This window comes from Cydia pomonella, chromosome 7 (genome assembly GCF_033807575.1).
Source record: "Cydia pomonella isolate Wapato2018A chromosome 7, ilCydPomo1, whole genome shotgun sequence".
Taxonomy (NCBI): domain Eukaryota; kingdom Metazoa; phylum Arthropoda; class Insecta; order Lepidoptera; family Tortricidae; genus Cydia; species Cydia pomonella.
Window position 1 is genome coordinate 5,468,394 of NC_084709.1, and position 25,390 is coordinate 5,493,783.

The following is a 25,390-nucleotide window of genomic DNA, read 5'->3' on the forward strand; positions in this document are numbered from 1 at the left end:
CGCTCTGCTCGTGGTTCAGTTATGGAATCTTTTGCTTGCTCGGACATCAATATTAGCATAAGCGGTTAAACAGCAACTTGGCCTCTTGTAAAACAAATAACTATTCAACTTTACTGCACATCAAAACGGTAAAAAAATGTGGACTTACTGGCCTAAGAGCGCTAAAGAGATAAACGTCAAGGATTTGTTATAGTTATTTGTTATTAGTATTCCAGATAATTATGTTGACAGCTGAAAATACACATATCCATAATCGTATGATAACAAGGAGTCTGAGGATATCTGAATAGGCTTGTAGCAAGAGCGGGAGTTTTCTGGTAGAGTAAGATTGGTCAATTGACAAGATTTTATTTTTACTTTTTCGATCTTGAGTTAAAGTTGTCTAGTGGTATATTATTAAAATTTATATAACGTTATGAATTGTACTATATAAGGTAGAAGTACTAGTGCTCGACGCTGCACTAGTAACCGAAATGGGCACTTTATTTCTCTATTTTTTAAAAGAAAAGATACAGAGAGAACAAATATTGTGCTCAGAAAAAATTGTCTTGACAATATCGCTCTGTAATACCAAATACCCCAATAACTGTACATAGGCATAAAATGATAAATTGTAAACCGCAATTATTCAGGGAACTCCGTGGTAAGCAGAGCTTTAATTCAAAATGTTTGCACTCGCACCCTCCTGAGGGTCCCCACATCGTTCAACGCGTACTTATGTCGATTTCTACAAAAAGGGTTATAAAAATAACGTCTGCTTATGTTTGCCCGTATTTTGGATTGCTTTATTCGTTGTATTTACTTTTTAGATGGTTTTGAAAACATGGAGATAATAACTAGTTGAGTATGATATACAAATCATCTTTTATGTATTCACTAGTGAAACAATGCACGTGTTTGAAAGTGTTAAAATGTTAGTGTGTATGTATAAAACACTACATTTTTAATTATATATAATAAAACCACCCAACGGGTCAAGTACTACAACTATGGGCCCACAATCTAAACAAGAAATGAAGTATTTTTTTCTTTAACCTTTTTGTCGCTAATGACGGATATATTCGCACCGTAGGTCCAACAGCGAAGACGGGTGATTCCGTCACAGACCACAAAGCAACATAGACCTATGTACATAACTCTTGTTAATAACAAACTATGGACACTTATTTGTCTGAAATAAATGCATTTTATTAGATTTTTTTTTTATATAAGCATGAAGTTCAATTTCAATTTTGACACATCGGTGACGTGGCGTTCGAGTGATAGCTTTTGTGTTTGACACGGCGTTAATTTTTAAAAATACGAGCGAAAAACAAGTTCCATATAAAAATTTAAAAGCTTGAAATATAAAACCTGCATGGCTGTGGTAAATATACATTAGATTCCGTAAAAATATTTTCTATAATGTATTGAAGAGCCCAGCAGTACCCGGGGAGTACGTTTATATAAAGAAACGGTCGTCCCCTTTTCTCTCGGAAGATCAGTTTTTTTTTTAATTAAAAATGACACGATTACCTTGATCTATTATTATATTAACCTGTCCGAAAACGTATAATCATAAAAATTATAATCCTCATAAACGAAGTTAATGGAAAAGACCAAGCTGTGCTCTTATTCCAATAGCTTAACATAAATCATATTTATCCAATACAAAATAGTTTCGAAAAATTATCGACAAATAGGTATTAAGAGAAGGTTCGCTTATTGCGACCATTACAAGTATAAAACTATCGTTAATGGCGTCCTTGACCAAAACAAAACCAATTACGTTTCATATAAATCACCGAATACGCCGTGGGCAGTTTTCTGATAAACCATCAACTTCCCAATAAGAACCTAAGTCCTAAACCGCAAAGTTGAAAATAGATTGTGGTCTGATTTTGCGGTCAGTTCAAGTCCAACAAATAAAACATTAATATTCCAATCGTAACCTGTGGAGCATTGGGTTCAAATTGCAGTGAGCTGTATGTGGATTTTCTTGAAACGCTTATTGTTCTTTTGGTATCGTTTAGACATTTGCTGTGTAAATACAGGCGAAATCAATTCGATTAAAGCTGAGATAAAGTACTTTGTGTGACATTCGGATCCTCAGAAATCTGGTTACTACACATTTTTCGCGCAATTTATACTAATGTCTTGTTAACATCCACAGATGTGATATTACTATGTACTTACATATGTGTAGTAAGTCTAGTGTCCGAAGAAGTTGGCCGTTTGAATTCAGACTCCACCAGCATTATACTGTGTATGTCTGGTGCAGTCTGGACCCGCATTCCACCTTAAATCTTGCAGGAAAGAGGTCCACTGCTGCACGTAGGCTACCTTCAAGGATTTTCAGAACGAAATGTATAAAAATGCTGTTGCTTTTTTATCTTTGACAAAGAGACTGAAGATCTAGTCAAGATCTCAACGTAAATACACTCCGTATATGGTTACAGGGTGTTTGAACTGAGCATACTCCGAGGGGTTTAGGTAGTACTGAACAACTTTTACTGTATGGGGCCAACTCCGTAATCGTAAAAAAAAATGTTGTTCCATAGAAAACATTGACATATGCTTCGCCAAAATGTATGTGACGGCGGATCTTTTGTTTTGCGATTCCGGTGTTGGCCCCTATTAAAAGTGTTCAGTATGACCTACATATTCACCACTCAGAGAATGATAAGACAACCCTGTGAGACCCTGTATTACATCCAGAATCCTTAGTTATACCTATGCCTTTGTACATTTCCAACACCGTCTGCCCAGATACAAACGTTGCCTTGTCAGTGTGGTAAATCGAATGTGACCTACGACACAATCAGGCATTGGAGGATCAAACAATGTGAGGTGACTAGTTCACCTTGGCCTCTGTTACTTGGTATTTTTAATGGCGAGATGGGTTTATGTAAACTGGTGTCTAAACAGAGCCTTGGTTATTCAGGTGATTTTGGTAAAGTGCCTGTCTTAGGTCCGTATTACAGTCGTATCTAGAATTAGGTAGAGTAAACTGAGATTTGACGTGTATTTCTAGTGGGTGAAGTAAATGCAGTGAGTAAATATATTATGCATTTTGCTCTCAGATGATGCCGCTTCGCAAGATTGTTCCTTGGATCATACTTAGTTGATCTAATGCCCAAACCACGAGATTACCTCTTGCCTACTCCCTAAAAAGGATAGGAGAAAGGTTGCTCCAGCGGTCCAGTTTGCGCTCTGTTTCTACGTACCTGTAACTGTCAAGTTTGGTATCATTTTCGTATAAATTAGTGACAACTTGTGAAATAATCGTTAAACCTTGAAAAAAAAGGATTCTTGAACTGAGTATTTGTTTCAGTCTAATTCATTGTTCTCCTCTTCATAAAGAGCCATTTCTATTTTTGTTAAGTCACTACAGAGAAGTATCTACAACACTTTTGACGCATCTGTCTGATCCGCTTCTTTTGATGCTGACTGTGCCTAGCTATGTAGTAATATTTAATTTAATTAAAACCTACATTCTAATAGAAATACTGACATTGCAGTTGTCACAAGTAGAACGATCAACGTAATCCTCATTATTCTAAGAAAATCTACAGTGATGCCTGCTGCTGCAGGCAACTCTTCAGCAGTAACGCTTTTTTGTTGTAATCATAACGTAACCTTAAACCGTTAGCGTGTTTGTTAAAGGGAACTAATTTAAACACAATTCTTAACAGTCCTTAACCCACCTAAGGGTCTCCGATTAAAATCTATGCACGCTTTTGTAGTAACGAAACTTCCGTGAGACTCAAACACAACAAAAATGTACAAGGTGTAATTTTTTTCATGATACAACATGCATGGTAAGTACCGATTGCACTCATTTCTATGATTAACTTTTACTATATCATAGCATATTATGTTATGGCAAAATTAACTTTAGTGTGAAACACGTTTATTTTATTTTATTTCAGCTTATAAAAAAGTTGCTTACAGTAATGAGTCGCGTATATCTTGTATCACCTAAAACATTTCAACCCGCATTAAAACGGGCCTCCCACGTTTTCAAGTCAAAAATTGCTCGACATCGAATTGGTCGATAATTGCGTAATAAGTGTTGTGTTGTGTGCAATCCATTATTTGAAAATAATGCAGAAAACGTGGGTAGTTGCTCGCCTCCCCTGCCGCCGCTGTCGCACGCGCCGAGTAATTGAGAGCTCGGTCAGCCAACGCGCGCTCTAGTTATAGTTTTTCGAACGAAACATGTCGAGCACCCCGAGCATGCCGAGATGAGCGACTCATTTTAATATAATATTTCTTGTATAGCTAGTAAGTATTATATCCAGTTTAAGCTACCAAGATATTCCCCCAAGCTTACAAGTATATAATAGTCTTGTGAACGTGTGTGTCGTGTCGTATGTCCTGTTCGTGTCTGATGTCACACGTTATCTGTTACACGACCTGCCTCGATTGTCCCTTGTCCGGCAAATTGAAGGAAACAACGTCTTGAGGGCACACCGCAAAGCATTTCTGTGAATGAAGCTGGACAACATGGTTAAATCTCGTTCGTGGTCCATGGTCTAGGGGCTACACAATGTATAGCCTGTATGAGTAGTACACATACCCACTATGCCCAGTACGGTGCATTGGGGTACTTCAAACGTGGGACGATTTTAAAAATTGCTAATATCTACTAAAGGCATTAAGTCCACCATTTGTACCTTTTAATGTGCAATAATAAAGTTTAAAAAAAGAATAGAAATTTTTTAATTCTTTTCTATTGTATGAACAGTAAGCAAGATGACATGATAGGTAAGTGTTGCAGTAGTGTGAGTATTGCTAAAATATGACGGATGGTTTAGGATATAATATTAGCCATTTTTAAAATTATCTCGCATTCTCCCCTAATTTACCCCAATGCACCTCATACAGTCACAGATCATATAATACTAGTACAGATACCCAATCCCATACTAAAAACGCGCACCGTCCTAAGTATCCAGTAGTGTATGTGAATGATATGTATATTTAAAAACGATTAGTTTTAAAATTGTAGGTTGTTTCAAATACGAATAAATAATTATAATATATATCACCTTGTAAAGTTTTCATAGGAGGAAATGAAACAATCCTCTGTTATTTTGTATTAAACAAATACTTCTGCGAATCATACATTGATATTAATGGAAAAAAATTACTAATTAAATGCATCTTGATGATTATATAAATATACTCTTTATAGGATGTATAGTAAGAAAAAACATAATACCTACTTGATAATTTTGACTTCAGTTTGATGGTCAGTATTTATTCAAACTGTAGCTTGTAAGGCCGTAGCTGAATAAGAAAACAACATCTACCCTTGAGCTATTTTTGCTTGATTTTTTTTGAAGTACCTGGGTAATTTTGATTTAGTATAATTTTGAAAATTAATGTAAATGTCTGTGTAGGTACTAAACTAACTAAAAAGTAGGTATTCTGTGTAAATATTGTTGTAATAGTTAACTGTAGAAATATACAGTTTTATGATTTAAATAATATCCTATGTTATGTTGTTATGTTGTGTAAATAATTAGCGTAAGAAATTGCTTTGCATGCCCTTAATGTTGGCGAGATGTGTGTACCTTATTACCTTGTGTAAAACCTTACAACACCGTATGTAACCATGTCTCTGGCAAAATAAATAATTTCAATTTAATTTCATTTCAATTTATATAGTGTACTCATATCATATCATATCACACACAAAAAAAAATCAAAGTTTGTAGATTTTTGCTTCATTTTACGTTTTACAAAATTATTTGTTTTGATAACTATCACATAATAATCAAAAAGCCGCCTGAACGTTGAAATACATTTGTAATCTCATTAAAATATTTAGTTTTTATCTTATTTAGTGGAATTGTCAGGTGTGGTCAGCTGCTTCATAAGACGACGATGTAATGAAGTTAGGTTCCTAAGGAGATTACCTCACAAAACCTTTCCAGGCAATCTATCTCAAATGCCGAGGTATTTTCGTAAGAGCCACTTTAATTTAATAGTGTTTGTTTTTCTGAAGAGTTTTTACAATTTTAATGTTTGCTACCTCAGAACTTCTTTATTTTTACCTCATTATTTCTAATTTGAAAGGATTTACATCCAGATTGGTTCATTTTACATATTTGTGAAAATTCAGTTCTGATTTTGGAGTCTGTGAGAAATAAAGTATTTCCCCAAATCTCAATTGCATACCCAAAGACAGGCTTGGTTAGTTGGATTTTTTCGATTTCAATAGGTACAGCTGCCATACTAGTCTCTAACTATACCTAAGTCGAAAACGTTCCCTATATTTCAAACCACAGACCCAACTGTTCAACGTGACAATACAAATCGGACGTTCGCCAAAGTCTCCGCGTTCTACATTGCAAATCGACACGTTTACCGACTCAAACGAGATTCGAGAGAGGTAATGGTGAATTTCGACGTCAGTGAGGCCAATTTGAACTTACATTTGGATATTAAAATTATTATCATTCACGCGTGCATTTCGTTGTTACTTGTGCATACATGTATTGGCGCAAGCGGGATGCGTGTGAATATAGCAAAATGACATTAAAGTGCCTTTTTAATGCTTGTATTGCCTTTTTAACGTATTTATGACTGGTTTCTGAATAAACTGAAAAAAAGGTGTATGTTAGAATTGTCCACAGTGACTGACAGTCTAACGATGGATACTCAGTGCCAATTGATTTAGAAAGCGTTTGTTTAAAGGGTTCGGTTTTCAGTTGACACCGTATGCTACTTATGACGTCGCATTATGTTTAAAAAAAATTAGGGAATTATTATTCTTTAATTCCCTAGCGCCAATGATCTTCGATCTGAATCCTTTAATTTTCTAATGTTCTTTGTAGCTTATCATATTAACAGTAACGGCTTTAAGCAATATAGTATATTTACTTCAAAGTTCATTGTCTTCGAGATATTTGGCATCAAAGTTGAACAATTTTAGGCCAAAAAACTGGTTTACTGGCCATAACTCTTGTGTTCATTAGTTTACTCTGTTCATTAGTAATCTCTGACCACTTTTTAGGGACGTCAAAGACGAACCCAAATGTGTAGATTTCGTACATGTAAAATCCTTCACAGCAATGGAGATAAAAGATTGAAGCACCGATAGCCGTTTGTCGTATAATTCTATATGTAGTGCAAATGTAAGAGTAACGACTCACATCTCGTCAAAAATCGATAAAAACTGCGAGGAGCTCCTTAAAATATCTTTTTCAGTTCAATTTAAAAAAACAATTCAATTATTTTAAACATTTTGTTCTTTGCAATAGCGTAAAAATGCTAACTACAACCGAATATCATCGCTTAGCCGTAGTTTCCTCTGTCGCGATCAGTCAACTCGACTATCGCATTGTTCGGAACTAGGCCGAGGCGCGATAATGCTCTTCAATATTCAAAGCTTAACTATTTGTGATGTCACGATCAGTTGCAACTTGCCAGTGAGATTAGGATTGACGCATCTGTAGCACAGATTCTACGCTGATATGCCACTGATGAAAAAATAATAAGGCATTAGATATGATTCTAGTGTTACATTTGGATGGCGACTGTAACAGCCCAGCGGTACTGTTGCCACGCTACTCATGTAGCCTAATCTGCCTAATGCAGGCTATGTCACTGTCAATGTCCTAAAATTGCATTGCTATCATTGCCGCATTGCTGTTACTATTAGAAGCTGCCTGTACGTGTGCGTGTGGGTGTGCGTGTGCATGTGTGGGTGCGTGAGCGTGTGCGTGTGCGTTTGTGCGTGCGTGTGTGTGTATGAGTGTAAGTAACTTTGTGTGTTTATGTGTGAACGACTTGTACGCGAACGTAGTCTAAATACAAATAACCAGACACCGGATTTTAGGGAACAAAATAAATGAACTCAATTACCTATAGGCACATAGCATCCGATTCGCTCTGAGGAGTGTGTCATGCTCCATCGATGCTTTTTACATATACTAATGATCGTTCTAAGTTTTTTTAGTTAAAATATTATATTATTGAAAGTATAAAAATTAAACAAAACAATAGCTCAATTATTTTCTTCTTCATTTTAAAAATGTATAACCTTTGTACTTTTAAAAATGTATAAACTTTGTAAACCAGCGGTCGTTTAAAATATGCTCTGTGTAAACTTTCTTATTGTCTTCAAAATATTTTTCCACAATATACACACTTATAAACAAAACTTGAAACTATCTATATTATGGGAAATTCATCGATAGTCATAGAAACATCCAACCTGTCATTCAATTATGCCCCCTTAAATCCTATATCTGTCAATAACAATCGATCTTGTGACATAAAAGAGGCATAAGTTATATACACATACCTATAAAGTATAATTTATTCCAGACACTAGTAATAAAGCCGAACCGAGTCCCGATACTAAAAGAGCACCCTCCATAACGCAACCGTGAAAGTAAATGTACTAAATACTCGTAAAAACCCCCTTCGGAAAGAGGTTGTAACAAAAATATTAACACTATTTCTATAAAAAATCGTAATAAGCCTTATCGGGGGCTAGCAGCTGTGGTAGGGTCACCCGAATAAATATGGATTAACCAGGAAAATATGAGCCGAACATCTAACCTTCTAACTTGCGAATTTAACCGATTCTGAACTTTATTCTGGTGAATATAAGGCGGTATTTAATTGCCAATTTTGCTGCCAAAGGTATACGTTGTTCTGCTAACATGTTTATACGTAATTATGTGATATAGATATAAATGGTTTTCTTTCACCTAGACAATATTGTGAGAGGGATTTGTTTGTAAATTATGACTTATACAAGGGTTTTACTGTCAGACTGTATGTGACAGAGGTAATGATAATGATAGCAGGGATCGGAAACCGGTATTTTTTGTATGGGAACGAAAACGGTATTTTTTCGTTCGGTATTTCATTTCTAATTGGGCAATCTCATAATACGAAGTCGTTATCTAAAAACACAACCGAGTCCTATATTTGGAGTATAAAATAAACCGAAATATATGTTTATTTCAAAGTTTTTCCAAAAAACCGGTTCCGATCCCTGAATGATAGGGTACGGTACTAAGTATAAAATTCCCGTTATTATCATTCAAATATTAAAGGTTAGCTATATAAAAAAAAACTTTTTAGAATTCTTTTAAATTTAATTGTTAAAGACGTTGACTAAGTATACCTAGTGGTATACTTAGTCAACGTCAAAGATATGTATACACTTTTATATTTTACTCCTATGTAATAAAGCGAAAATGTAAAGATATTTTTGACGTCAAATATACATAAGTTTTTAAAAACCATTCAATAATTTGGCCCTTGACTCTAATTGTGTTCAGACTTAAAAAAATCGGCCAAGAGCATGTCGGGCCATGCTCAGAGTAGGGTTCCGTAGTTACTCTTCCGTCACAATAAGCTAAACTGGAGCTTAAAGTATGGTAGATTGTTAACCAAGGGATGAACTTTGGGTGTCCGTCTTTTGACTATGAAGGGGAAACTTTTTGCGATAACTCAAAAACAGCTAAACTGATCACATCCGCTATAGTTTTCATTCAATGTCTTTCTTAAGCTCTACTTCCAAGATTTTTTTCATATTTTTTGGACCTATGGTTCAAAAGTTAGAGGGGGGGGGACACATTTTTTTTTTCTTTCGGAGCAATTATCTCCGAATATATTCACTTTATCAAGAAATGTTTGTTGAAGACCCCTATTAGTTTTGAAAGACCTTACCAACGATATACCACACTTTAGGGTTGAAGCCCTAGGTACCCTAAAAAAAATTAAATTTTTAGATTTTATTGTACGACTTTATCTGCTTTATTGATTTATATATTCATGCCAAATTTCAGCTTTCTAGCACTAACGACCACGGAGCAAAGCCTCGGACAGACAGACAGACGGACATGGCGAAACTATAAGGGTTCCTAGTTGACTACGGAACCCTAAAAAGCATCTTCATTGAACTACATTTATTTTGAAACTTTTACGAGAAAATTTGATGAAAATAGCATATATATTGGTCTTTGTTCGTTCTAAATAACAGCCAATAAAACTAAAAAAAAAACAATATCGTTTCAATTGCACCTCCATTCGATACTGTTCCGCTGTTTTAAAAACCTAAACCCAAATTGAGTTTGAAGTTTAGTTGCACACCGATCCACGCATGCCGACTTAAAAACGGGATTCAATTTACATTTTAATGTCAAAGTCTGAGCGGTGACAACATTGGGCCGGGCAGCCGGGGAACTGACCAAAACAACACTGACCTATCCTCCAAATAGCAGTTTTTCTTCAAACAGAGCAAAGTCAAAGAGCACACAGGTCAACATAGAATAGTCGGCAAATTGGAAGTTTTTCTCAACTATTTTCTAGAAATTTCGAATATGAATGGAAGCTCAAGTCAAGCCTTTGTTAGGCGGTCGTGTTGGTGAACAATGAAGGCTTTTTTGTTATGTGAAGTTTTTGATGTCCAAGACGTGTGGGGAAGCAATTTAAAACGTATGCTTGGTTGTAAGCTTACTATGCCTATCGCGTCGAATTATGGTCTTTATTATGACATTTAATTTTTTTATAGAGTAGTTGTCTTGTAAAATGTATTTGGAAGTTTAGCATTCTTTTTTGTTTGTGTGTAATAAGGACGCCTGTTGCTGATTTATGGTTGTATACACCCAACGAATCCTACGTTGCGGATTTGAGTGAGATTTGAGTAAAATTTACGTAATAAAACATACGATACAGTACCGTCGAGTTCATAAATATGTATACATTTTTTCACCTTATTGCAATGGATTAAGTTGGAGAAATGTGTACATATTTATGAATTCGACTGTACAATTGTATTTCTTTAATTATTTTTTTTAATTACTCATAACCAAATAAATTGTCAAGCTGCTTTTCTAAATCAGCAGTGTAAACTTAAATATGTCGACTAATACAAAAACTTTTTAATTAATTCCACCACATAAAAAAAAACACGAGTTGAAACGTTAATGTTGTATTTTATTTAGAGTGTTTTGGTTATAGTTTTTTTTTTTTGTATTTGGTATAATAATTGGACTTAGGTTAATATTAATGATGAAATATTGATTATGTTTTACTTACTTCGGTAACATATTTTTATATTTTTTTCAGTATGTGTTTGCTTGGGAAGTAAGGTATTTTTATATTTAACAGGAGGCTAACTTTTGATCTATTTATTTTATTTTATTTTTTTATTAAAAAAATCAAAAGACGCTGTTAAATGATGTATTTAGTAAGATAAGTTGCCAAGAAAAGTGTTTTCATTATATTTAATTAACCTCTTGTCTGTGTACTTAAGATAAGGAACCTGTCCGAATTTTGTCAATTTTTTGTATTTTTTTTGAAAACGATTTTCTCTGCTCTTAACAACTTGTATCGTAAGATTTAGAACTAGTTTTGACATGACTTTGACGATCGTCTTGGTGATTCCGCTTGCACCAATGAGTGTGAGCGATATTTAAGGTTGTATCAAAATGGTGTCAAAACCGTAATACATTTTAAAATCTGGATCGGCCTCCAGGACAACTCATAACGAAGCTATGTCCTTTGTAAGGCGCTCCATACACATCCATAAGTGAACTGATGCCAGGAACTCGTTACCTCTCCGCTATCCTTAGCTTTTGAGGAACCGGGGACGTAGACCTAACTTAAATAATTTAATTATCTAAGCTATTTACGACAAATTACGATTTGCAAGTGTATTTCTTTTTATATACAACGGTGGCAAACAAGCATACGGCCCAACTCATGATAACCAGTTTATTTTTGTCTAAGGTACTTAAGAAACTTGGCGTTATTGTATGATTTTCCATGAAAATTTTAATACACAGATTTTATAATGCATTTCAACATAAAGACAATGCATAAAAAAATATTTTTTGTAAAAAAAGGTTTCTCTGAAAAGGTCTCAAAGTCTTTACAGAAGGTTCGGGTTTCTGACAAGTTGAAAATAATACGAATTTTGACTTAATTATATGAGAGAGAGAAAACCGAGTAGTCTTAACCAACACTATCGGCCGTATTCGAACAATGATTATAAGATACCACAGCGATATGAGACTGATCTGTCAGTGTCAAGAGTGACATTTCTTTAACCAAAAACGTCACTTTTGACACAAATCGGTATAATATCGCTGTGACATCTTAAAGGAATTGTTCGAATTGAGCCGTAGGTATTGAAAATTCATTGACTTACAGATCGCTAACTGATAACAGTGATAACTATGATTCCAATATCAGCTTGATGTCAGGAGCACGTTCCGATTGGCCTGAAAAAAAAAATCCACGCCATTTTGACGCAACTATAGTTATTTTTCTTTTTTTTATGATATAACTAGGGGGCAAACAAACAGACGGATTACCTGATGGTAAGCGATTACCGACACCCATGGACACCCGCAACACCAGAGGGGTTTTAAGGGCGTTGTCGGTATTTAAGATGGGAGTACGCTCTTTTCTTGAAGGTATGAAGGTCGTATCGGTCCGGAAATACCGCAGGCGACATGACAGTTCATTCCACGGTTTAGTTGAGGACTGCCAACCATCTAATTGGTGAGGATGGAAATATTGTCGCGTAGGACGAGAACGAAAAGAAGCGGCAGGGATTAATTCGAACAATTCCTCAGAGCACTCCCCGTTATACATGCGATAGAAAATGCAGAGCGAGAAGTTTTATGAGTTACATGATTTCATTTCTGCAATCATTCCATTTTTGTTTGACTGTTTGCCGTCAATATTCGTTGTCGACCGAAAGCCGTGTCGATTATCCCGTAACTAGTTGAGTCATAATTTAACGGTCGAAATACCCAGTTCCAGTGTCAATTTCCCCATTTTCGTGAAAATTACCCCTCACGTGAGTTTAGCTGGCTGAATTGATGATAATTCAATTATTTGCCCGCATCAGATTTACCCAGACACATTGAAAATAAACGTCTATTTTAGGAACGATTTATACAGGTAATCTCTGTGAAACATTTCATTTCATTAATTTTATACGTACACGCTAAAGTTAACACCTTTTATTCGACGAAATATACATTTTCCTGATAATTATGTTGCGAGTAATCGGTATAATCAGGATTATGTGGAATTTCTAGCTATCGTATACAATACCAGGCGTGGCTTTCGGAAATTATTATTTCCATTAGTGAATATTAGAGAGTGGGTAATTTGAAATTAGAAAAAACTACTTAACTATTTGCCGCTATATATTTGCACTAACATATAATACCTATTTGTAATCTAAGAACGTTATATGTTATCTACATCAATATCCAAACAACAAAAGTAGCCATACCCTAAGGTTAATAAACATCTATACTATGTTCGAAAGATGATGAAAAACGTCTAAAATAACGGTGTAACCGCTACGGGTGCACATAATCCACTCTTGCAGCCTTCGAGGCGTGAAGCATGTTAAATAAACCAGTTAATACGCAGAATTTGCAGGTAATCTGAAGTAAGTCTAATTAATCAAGCTGGCAATTAAAGCGCTGCGCAATTATTCTAAGCGGGCTCGCGTAACATTACTTTTTGATTGAGTGCCGCCAGCTCGGAGCTCGACGTAGTTACTAAAGCTTGTTTATTCTCCTGCAGGTACATACTCGTATATTGCGCTAACTAATTTATAAAATACTTAAACCTTACAGTACTTGTTAATAATTTGATACGTACGAGTATAGGTTATCTATTGTTTCCCATAAAGTTTTAAGTCATAATGTATTGTTTGTCCGCATTTTCGTTAGCCATAATTTGGTTTTTCTCAGAAACGCGTAACTATTCAGGATTGCCATAAACAAACCTAACCTACCCTAACCTATCTTTGGGATAACCTAAGGAAATTCTTGAAAAGTTTACGGTTTCGGAGTTTTGACTAATGATAAATGATTATCATTTCATTATGACTTTCAATAATTATGCCAAACAAAGGGATCCGATGAGTATATTGTAATATGTATTATACTAAGGGTAGTCAGTTTAGGCTTTAATGAACACACTTTCAGAGGGGTTATAAAAAACAGACGACTTTTATATTTCCATATAAAATAATTCAGCAAGCAACGTATCACTACTTTGTTTTAACTCAAAACGTCTCATTAATGACGCGACGTCACAACTGTTACAAGTGACCATGATGTACGAAATACATTGCCGCTGGTTTTTTTTTTTTTTTTTATAATGAATGCTCTGGGAGTTATCACTAAATTAGACAATCTTTCGGAATCGTTTTTTAGCACTAAAACCTACGTCTAGTTTAATTTTGCTGTATCAAAAATATCCGCTGTATATTATTATGTTGCTTTTGGCAGTCTTTGTTAAATTAATTCATGAACACCGTATGGACTTATAGCGTATGTCGCGTCGCTAAAACAGGGCTGTATTTTTATAAAAGGCCCGCCAATTTTGAACGCACACATACTCACTTACGGGTTACTTATTCACTGTTCAGCTCAAGTAGTGTGTATGTAATTATGTAGCCCGTAAATATAAATACGAGGAAATAGGCGCGAAAATGCACTTAGGTACTAGGATTTGAACCTCCTCATTCGTAGGCAGGGTACTACTGAGTGGGCTTCATAGCACTTCCTAGGTCATTTTATTAAATTTATATTAGGTGTAGCTATTTGAATACCTATACTATAAAACAATCGCAATATTCTGTGCAGTGGTTACTAATTTTCAACTTTTACCTCAAATTCCATTCAAAGTTAGGGTGATGTCCTAAATAAATAAACTAGCTCCCAAATTGTGTGGTGGCGATTTGCGGCTTGCAGGCTTGGTCAAACATTAAATGTAACTGCAGCTTTTGGCTACGATGACAGACTGTAATTGGTGGCTAGAAAATTGGATTTGTTAGTGATTTCGGCTAATAGCACATTTATCCGCGCGGTTTTGATTAGGGCCTGTGTGGCTACCAACAGTATTGCACTGACATAAACGCTACCGATAACGTAACTTACTTTCTATGCATCTCGCTCGTACTCGCATATAAGTGCAAGAGAGATAAAAAAACATACGTTCTCGATAGCGTATATGTTAGTTTTGACATTGTCAGTGACTCATGGTTCGGGTACTGGGGGCTGATTCAGATTTACTACCAATTGTTTTATGATATGACATTGACACGACTCACTATATGTCAGTGTTGACATTATCAGTGACTCGTGGTACGGGTACTGGGGGCTGATTCTGATTTAATACCATTTTTTTTTATGATATGACCTTGACACAATTCACAGTGTATCTCACTCGCACTGGATAGAACAAGCGAGATGTCTAATGGTACGGTTTCTAGCGCATTCCGCTTGCACCAATTGCGTAAGCCTGAGCGATCGTTAACGTCGTATCAAAACCGATGATTATTCGCTCGTTATTTTTGCTTAAACGTCGCTAGCTCACGGGACACCAATTAGGGTCTATAAATACTTTTACAGAGCAGCAAATCTTTTAATCGACATTTAAATTCAACCCAATCCAATGACTTATTACTTTCAGACAATATTTTTATTACACTATTGGGTTTAGTCCAGTTTCCTAATATTTGCATTCACCAAAGAGCTACCTGATAAATTTAAATTGATATTTCGTATATAAAATATGTTTCGGTAAATCCAATATTCCAAGCCGGGGTAAGCACAACACTTTGTTAACCGCACATCATATCATATAGCTTCGATACTAGTGCTTTCAAATGAATTTACAAACAGCCTACAAATTATTTACAAGCAGTTATAGGAAATGCTTCAGAACAGCTCTGTTGCTTTTAATTTAACTGTGTATTTCTCCGTATTTATTATCATAACAGTGCCCTATTAGTCAGTAGCTCAAAATGCCGCTAAAGCTGGCTATACATACTAGGGTACGTCTGCGCAGTTTTGCCTGCCTGCCTGTACAGTCGAACAGCCCGATTAGAAGAATAAGATACGATAACGATAAGTTCTGGTTTAGATAAGTTCTCATTTAGATATCTGTTGTATGTCGTATAATTGACAGAAGCAGCTCGATTCGGGCAACCAATGTCACTTTGACGTTAGAAATATCGTAGATAGATCTAATTGGGATCACAGCGGAATCGAAATAAACGTCAATTTTGATATTTCGTTTAGTTATCGATCTTTTAAAGATCTTTCCTAGATCTTAAACGTGTCTTAATCATTCTTCGAATCGGGCTGGAAGCTGGTTTGAAAACTGTGCAGTCCAATGCTGCATACGCTACGTTTTACCTTTGCAGTTGGCAAAACTGCAGTCCTACCCTAGTGTGTATGGCCAGCTTTACGCACAATTGTAGTTTATTGATTTTTTACACGTTACGAACAAGGTCATGAAAAAAATCACATGATAAGCAACGCGTACGTACTCGCATATTGGCGCGAGCGAGATGTATTATAGATTAGATTAGATGATTAGATGATTTATTTCATGAAAGACAATTACATAATAAATTTGCATTGATGTCAAAAATATAAGAATTTCTATCATGATCGTCAAAATAAAATAATAAAAATGAAAATAATAACAATACTAATGAAATAAAATTATAGCTCCAATAAGGATTGTCAATACAATTAGAATAAATAAGAGAAACAGTAAGTAGGTAAATACTTACAAAAATCCAAAATATAAATGTACAATGTCAAAACTTACGAAAATACGAGAACAATAAAAATAAAAACGATAAATTAATAAAAGAACACAAATAATATCTCCCAATAAGAATCGTCAACACACAACAATATAAAAACAATGAAATAATATCTCCCAATAAGGATCATCTGTATGATAAAGAAAACAATGTCAATAAATAAAAACAATAAGAATAAAAACAATTTCTGAATCAAAATGTCAATTCCATGAACTCATTTACTGAGTACAGAGGGTTTTCCAACAAAAGGTTTCTCAATTTACGTCTGAATATTTCGTCGCATTGCTCGTTTCTTATCTCGGCAGGTAGGTGCTCGAAATAAGTAGGTCCGATTATTCGTGGGTTCCTTTTTGAAAGCACCAAGCGACGAGGAACTGTTCTGAGACGACCTGTGTTACGCAGTTGTTTTCCCGGACAATCCACACGAGAAAATTGAGCAATATTATTTCTGACAAATATTATTAGTTCAAAGAGGTGTTGTGAGTAGTGAGTCATTATGCGTTCCGAAATAAAAAGTTCTTTGCATGGGTGTCTGTGTTTTACTCCAGCAAGTGTACGAATTGCTCTCTTCTGAACTATGAGGACTCTTCTGGCATCAGTGGAGTTACCCCAAATGAGCGTGCCGTACGACATAATAGAATGGAAGTGAGCAAAGTACACCTGCTTTAGAGCTTCCTTCGAGATAAGTGGCTTCATCTTTCGCAACGCAAAGACTGCACTACCCAACCTATCACAGACACTGTCAACATGGTGCTTCCAGTTAAGGTTACAGTCAACTATAAACCCAAGGAACCTACTCTCATTGCACACTGGCATCGGACTGCTGGCCATGCATGGTGGCAGTGGAATCTTCCGACCAGAGAATAGCATTACGTTTGACTTGGAACAGTTTAGTATGAGCCCATTTGCTGAAAACCAGGTCTGTAACTGCGCACAAGCATTACTTATCTTTAGGCTTAGCTGGTCGTAAGATTCTGCACTAACTAACACGGTTGTGTCGTCCGCAAACAATACGGGCAAACCAGCTGCAATATTCGACGGCAGGTCGTTTATAAAGAGCAGAAATAACGTATTTCCAAGAGCAGAACCCTGCGGAATACCGATATTTACAGACCCTGCGTTGGATTGTAGTGGTTTGCCGTCGGCAAGCAGTTTTACGACTTGTTTGCGGTCCGATAAAAAAGACGTAAACAGCTGGTGAGCGTTGTCTTGGACACCATACAAATTTAGTTTTTTGAGCAGTAACTCGTGACTGATGACGTCAAATGCTTTCGATAAGTCACACAATATTCCCGCCATCTTGTTTTTGTCATCTAACCCAGTCACTATAGAATCAAACATCCTGTACGCCGCGGTGGTTGTAGACATTTTCTGTCGGTACGCATGTTGGTTACTCGTAATCAGTTTGTTCGATTCCAAGTGATTCATTAGGTGGGACGACAAGATAGACTCAACTATTTTGGATATGGTTGGCACTATTGTAATAGGCCTATAATTGTTGACGTCGCACCTGTCGCCCTTTCCTTTAAAAACTGGACATACCCTGGCATTTTTTAAAACGGCAGGATATGTACCAGTTTCGAACATAAGGTTTATGAGCACGACAAGTACGTCACCAACAACCGGCCATATCCAAAAGAGAACATTGGGTGAAATATATATATAGAAAGTAAATTATGCAGACGTTAGCGAAGACGTCAGTTTGACCTTACTAAGGCAGTCTTGGTAAACCAGACTATATTTTGTGAGGGCAGACTCCAACCAAAACTTTGAAACGTCAAAAAAAAAACAGAAAATAAAAACACAATAATATGTCTAATTTATTACTTATTTATTTGCAGTTGTTTATCGTTACCCTGCATAAAAAAGTATAATTTTAGTATGAAATAGCTAAAAACTTACATACAGCCCGATTCTAACTTTAAGATACGATAGTGATACGATACGTTGACATTTTTTCAAACAAAAACGTCACATTTGACATATCATATCTAGACGTAATATTTGACGAATCGTAAATTTGGAATCGGGTCGATAGCCTAGGGATCTGTCGAATAAAATTTCAAACTGAAGTATATTTTCAGAGTAATTGCGATAAAAAGTTAAAACCCGCGCGACGGCAATATCTTCCGTCCCAAATTTCCCGCGGCTGTATCTTATCCATCCATATCTTACCTTCTAATTTCCTTGCTTTAAGCCCCTTCTTAATCGTGTATTCCCCGTATTTATTATCATAACAGTGCCCACTTAGTCGGCTTAAGCGAATTTGCGTAGGATAGCCTTCGAATCGTATATTTGTCTTAGCATCGTGCCAAATCAACTCAATTGTCTAGGACTGTTAGATAAATAGCCCTGTCTATGAATATTGGTTTATTATCGTCGTTTTTTATATTTATATATAAAACCTATACGTACTTTATATGTGATCTAGTAAGTGTAACTTAGGGAACCAATCAAATTATTTTATTAGAATAGGATAGAATTATTTTTATTCGTAAACACCAACGAGACAAATTGCATTATATAAAAAAAATACATACAAAGTATAAAGTGCCATGAAATAGCCTCATCTCAGCATGTTGCTGGTGGATTCCAACGCTGATCTTCGATGCGACCATCAAGTGAAAAGAGCCACGGAAAGTAACAGACAAGAGGAAGAAAAACATCAAATAACATAAAGTAAATAAATGGTTAAATAGGAAAAGTTACACAGCAAGAAGATACAACATAACGCCGAAATTAGATAAGGATCATTTAAAGCCTTACCAGTAATATATGATCACGCGGATATTCATTGGAACTAAATTTTGCGGAATTTCATTGGAACTAGATTTTTCATACTAAAATGAATATGTCACCCTGTACACAACAATAACAGCGCCCTCTTGAATATGATCATACATTTCTGGTCGGGCTTTATATAAATCAAGCTTCGTAGGTACACATAACACTGTATCGGTCCGATCCAACCATACATTGGCTGAACATTACAGCTGCATATGCAACTAGCGCCAACGGTAGCTTCTAAAGAGCATATAATTACTACGTTCTACGCTCGTATGTACGTATTAATGTCTAGTTGTTGCATCCTTGGGAACATTATCGCCAAGCGTTTCTTGTCAACAAGGGAGTTTTCAAAGACTGGTAGCTTCACGAACTAAAAGGCAATGACAGACCAGACCAATATCGAGCGTTCATGAAATTAATTTCACAAGAAATGTTTATTATCAAAACAGCATCAGAAAAAGTCGAATACTCAAATAAGTATGGGGTATCAGGAATGATGCGCTATTGCAACGCAGAAGGAACAAAAACTCGTGGTGAGCATAAGTCAAAGTACAAACTACAGGGTAAATATTAACTAAATATTTTTATTATGATTTTGACACTACTATATATAAATTATTAACTTAAATAGATGGCAACAGAAGGTTTATTCTATAGTATATAAAAATTAACCAAGCTTTCCATAGCCCGAGGCTGGATTAAAACCGGTGTCTTCTGCTTAAGTAGTTAACGCCCTGGACCAAGGCTGTCCCAATTTCGCATCCTGCTCCCATCACAGGAGAGCTTGGTCACTTTTCTTTAGTATATGACATCTATTTTAGTTTATAATCTAATAAATGTGTTAGAAATGTACGTACTTATATATATTTTGGGAGTTTTTTGCTAACAAAAACTTGAAAATTTGATAACATACTTAAACTTAACACAATTAGGATCGAAAAAGCTCGTGAAACTGAATAGAAAAAAGTGTAACAACTCAAAATAAAATGGCCCTCATACACGCATGAAATCTTAACGAATTTGTAAAAATATATTCAACAAAAATCAAGCCTCAAACTTAGCAAAAAGTAAAATCTTGAAATAAATTATTAATATTAACAGGAAACTAACTATTACCTACAGGCGCAGTACCGATCGTGGCAACAATTACATTAAACCCTCCTCAATGCAATATATTACGCTCCGCCGCCATTGCTGCATGTTAACCGATCGGTTACTGTTACACGTGTTTAAGTGGCTGTCAATTAGCGCATAGCTCTTGACTATTTTAGTTGAATAAAATTTATAATATTGATATCGAATACTAAAATCATTTGTCGACTTTTTTTCACAGCTGTAAAGCAGCCGCACTAATGTAAACACGAAAAACATGTTTTTTTTAATAAGGTGCAGTTTGGTAATTTCGAGACCGGGATGATTTTGAAATGGCCTACATTGATTAAATTAGAAGCACTTTCAACTGCAGCAACTGTAAGGGTTTAATCCAGTGGTTGACTGGTAGAGAATACCTTAAGGCATTAAGTCCGTTATTTGTATCTTCATGTATTGTGCAGTTAAGATTAAATAAATAATAAGTAAGGGTAAGTGTTGCTTAAGTATGAAATACCATGCCATTTTCAAAATTACCCCGCCTTCAAAAATTATCTCAATGCACCTTATTGCGTTTATGTGTGTGTGTGTTTTTTTAATGAAGTGAAAAAAAGTATCCTTAACTCCTATTTCTTCTTCCTATCATTGTCCCAGGGTTTTGCCACGGCTTATGGTCTGCTTTTTTTCTTACCTTTACTATTAAATTGTACCTATGTGTTTTCTTGCTCATTTGCTACCTCTTTATTAAATATTATAATTATACAGAATCCAACGACCCAATTGCATTAAACTGTCCTTAATGTAATTGACACAGCCGCCGTTCCCGCATGTTAAACGATCGGCTAATGACACACGAAGGTATATAATTACCAGCCAAATTGTATTATGAATACTTGAGCACTTGCGGATATCGAGTTATTCAGATGTTAGCAATTCTACTCACCTCCACTATTTTAAATTTTAAATTAAAGCAGTGATAGCAAGATGACCTGACAGAGACTGGTGGAGGTCGTCCAGAGTTCATGTTACGTTTAGGAGGGGGGTGGGGGTAAGAAAAATATCATATCAAGAATGATCACGATGGGGGTTAGGGGCAGAGAAGATATTATAACGTGTAATTTTTTTTCAAAGCGGAAAAGCCAAAAACAACAATATTACTCAAAAATTTAATCAGATAAAATAATCCGCTCTATTTTATATGCGTATTTACCCAATAAAAGAAAACATTAATAATAAAAGTTCGCACCGCATCGCATATTTTAGTGATTTTCGTAGCGAGTAAGACTCACGATTTCACAGTTATAAATAGGCCAAATATGATCACATGATTTCTGGACGACCCCGTGGAAGACAGGTGAAGACCGCGATACCTGAATAGGGAGCACAGTGGTAGTTTGCCCAGCATTGGGACGTTATAGGTTTATACAACTAAATAAATTTTACAGCCATACAAAGAAGGTACGACTTATTGAAAATTAAAAAAAAAACCTCCACTTTGGCTTGGCCAATTACGTTTTCATTATACCGATTGTCCAGTTGCTGTTCACCTTTACAGATCGCATTTCTTAAGCGTTCTCTCGGAAATATTAAGATTGATAATTATTTATGTTTTTTTTTTTCAGTCATGATGTTTGTAAGGTATAGAGCTCACAGAACCACTTGACTAGTTATTTATGTTTGATATCTTATTCCATTTCTACTGATGATATGTCGCCGAAGTTTGAAAGGAATTATTTTGACGCTTGCACGTCCGCTGTGAGCACGGGTGTGGTAGTAATTGCATCCAGTAGCGGTTAATGTGATTGTTGCGGTCACCGGTTAGGGTTGTCCACGCTGATGTGTCTGGCCGACAAATATGTCAATGTAGGATACGTCATGCAGCAGCCTGATACTAAGGTTGGTTAAGACTCGAGTCTTTTGAGTCCTATGCTTTAAGACTCGATTCAGTCTTTCAGACTCTTATAATTAAGACGAAATTTGAGTCCTTTTCGGACAACTTGTATTTTTTTTACAAATAATTTCAAAATGCGTCGTTTTTGTTAATTCATGTACTTAACACAAATCACACTAAGTATAACGCCTATTTCCTTTACTGTTGTTTCGGTAAAACCTATAAAATGATTGACTGAGTCTTTATTCAGATAGTCGAGTTTTTTTTTGTTGCGCTTAAAAAATACCCAATAAAGGATTTAACTGGGGACTAAAAAGACTCAGAAGTTTTTTTAAACTCTGAGTGTCGTAAAAACAAGTCAAGTTCTTCAATTTAGACTTAATAGACTCGAGTTCCTACCAACACTACCTGATACAGATTTATCAACTTGTTACGGCAATGAACTGAAATAGATGTCATATATTTAAAAAAAAAAGTGACGAATTCATCCAGTGGTGAAGGCCGGATTCAAACTTGCGTTTTTAGCTATCCGGGCTAACGCTATGAACCCTTAGGCCACCTCGCCACGGCGGAACAGGTCCCAATTTCTCGACTATATGCCATCCTAGTAAGACTAGGCGACTATGACCTAATATAAGGACAAGCCTAATATATGACGATATAAAAAATATAGATACATCACGGAATAAAATTACATAGGCATATAATCTTATTTTGAACGTTTGAATTTTATCAAAAATTTGGCTATAAAATGAATAACTAATAACTAAACATTATTTTAAACTTGACTGTCTATTGGTTTACGATATTTTGTAACACGATTTTTTTTGCACAAAACTCTATGGGCACATTCATCTCAAAGACTGCAATAGTATTGACTGCGGATATCCAACCTAATGTTTAAGAAAACTAATACCGATCGAAGTATTTAAATAGTCGATTATGCTTTTTGTTACTTGCTTAACACACCCACAATGCATAACAGCAGTAACAGGTATTGGAAATCTAGTTAAAATTTTGAATTTATAATGCAAAAATAATATCAACAATTTAATGACTTTTCTAATGGCTATTACGGGCAGAATTGAAAGTTTATGAGAGGTACAAATAATCGTAAAATTAATTAACATTCCCCAGGGCTTTGGGTGCAGGAATAATTTTACACTAACCAAAAATTAAGTAAAAACGGTAGTACCCGAAACTTATGTAACATTTCTAAGTACATTTGGGGTAAGCTCCACCACCTATTTTTTTTTCGTAGATTCGTTACTATTTTATAATAAACAAAGTTATAAATACACGAAATAATTTCTACATACAAAACCTCGGGGTATATTAATAAACATACCTAACAAATGTCCTTGAATTTTCGGAAGTTCCTTGTGGAGCCTTTCCCAAGAATTTATCGATATGACTGTTACCGTTTTTAGTGAGAACGCGTTTTCCCTAGTTAAAAGGCCTCGGTGATAACTATTCATAACTAAGATTTCTCAGTCAAAAGTCAAAACTAGTTTTCGTAAAGTGCCTTGGTGAAGACTAATTTTTGAATAATTGTTCAAAAAATATATTTGAATTAGTGGGTTGCAGCAATGACAATTACGGTCGAAATAAAATCAAATTGGAAAAACCACAAATTGGTCAGGGCGATAAATACAATTGTATAAACCCGTTTCATTAAGCAACAGTTGAATGTAATGGTTGCGGTTGCCTGTTAAACCATGTTGACATCAAAGCTTGAACTATTTTCATTTTATCTGAAAACACGCAAAGTTTATGAACAAATGTCGTTGAAGATAAGACTTATATCACTTATAGAAAAACAATACAACAGTCGTGTAATTATTATCGATGTAAGCAAGCAAGCAATGAGAGTGATCGTATAACGACGTGACAATATTTAATGCCTTACGGATGTTTGAACTCGAAATGGCATTAGTTACATCGAATTTGACCACAATCTTCTTAATTTTAGATAATTGCCTAAATTTGTAAAAATACGAATAAATATCATTTATTTCCACTAATCTTTTCAATAAACGTAGCTTTTATTATTACTGACGTAATTCAGAAATATGATATGGGCACAGCTTGGTTAGTTTTAAAGCTATCCAGCGCCATAAAGGGGTCTTATCTGTCTGTTTGGCAGCGTGATATTAACAGTGTCAACTACTTTCCCTCCTGTAAAGTTCCCTACCGAAAAAAATATCTTCCAGGCAGCGTCATCCATCATAGGCTTACTTTTTTACTGCTCTAAAGTGTAATAGTAGGTTTTCAACTAAATGTATATATCTCCTTGTTTCAGATACAAAAGCCCTAAAAGACGTCCAACTAATAGCACCATCCGCCGTCCGCCTCGGCGACGAGGTGCAGCTGGGTTGCAAGTGGACGCTGGAGGGGAACGAGACCCTTTACAGTGTGAAGTGGTACCGGGGCAGGCAGGAATTCTTCAGCTATCTGCCTAAAGAGTATCCTTTTACGAGGATATTCCCTCAGCCGGGGATTGATGTTGATGTAAGTATTTTTTTTATACTCCAAAATGAGTTTAACGACCGGTCTAGCCTAGTGGGTAGTGATCCTGCCTATGAAGCCGATGGTCCTGTGTTCAAATCCTGGTAAGGGCATTTATTTGTGTGATGACAACAGATATTTTGTTCCTGAGTCCCATGACTCAGAAAGAAAGCTGCCAGTTCACCCATGTAAATCTATGTATTTACCGAAGAGCTGGCAGCTTTCTCGCACAACGTATTAGCATCGCTATACAGCGGGGAAATGCTGCCAGCATCCTCGGCACCATGCCAAAGGGGCCAAATTTTTAAGACATATTTTAATTTTATTTAGTATTAGTTTTTAGTTATAATTTAGTTTTATTTATGTATTTAAGTATTTTTATATATAATAATATATATCGTTGTCCGAGTACCTACAATACAAGACTTCTTGAGCTTACCTGTGGGGCTTAGGGAATTTGTGTAAGAATGTCCTATAATATTTACAAAAAAATAGTCTTAAGG

At 35.6% G+C, this 25,390-nt stretch overlaps 1 protein-coding gene across 1 annotated transcript in view; it reads left to right on the plus strand.

Annotated features, from left to right (window-relative positions):
• The window catches only part of LOC133519647 (uncharacterized), a 119,971-nt gene extending 94,938 nt beyond the window's left edge, over positions 1–25,033 (plus strand). The window contains exon 3 of the mRNA XM_061853693.1: positions 24,682–25,033. Coding sequence (XP_061709677.1) covers positions 24,682–24,995 — 314 coding nt within the window. The 3' untranslated portion in view covers positions 24,996–25,033. The remainder of the gene's footprint in view (positions 1–24,681) is intronic.
• The last annotated feature ends 357 nt before the right edge of the window (positions 25,034–25,390 follow it).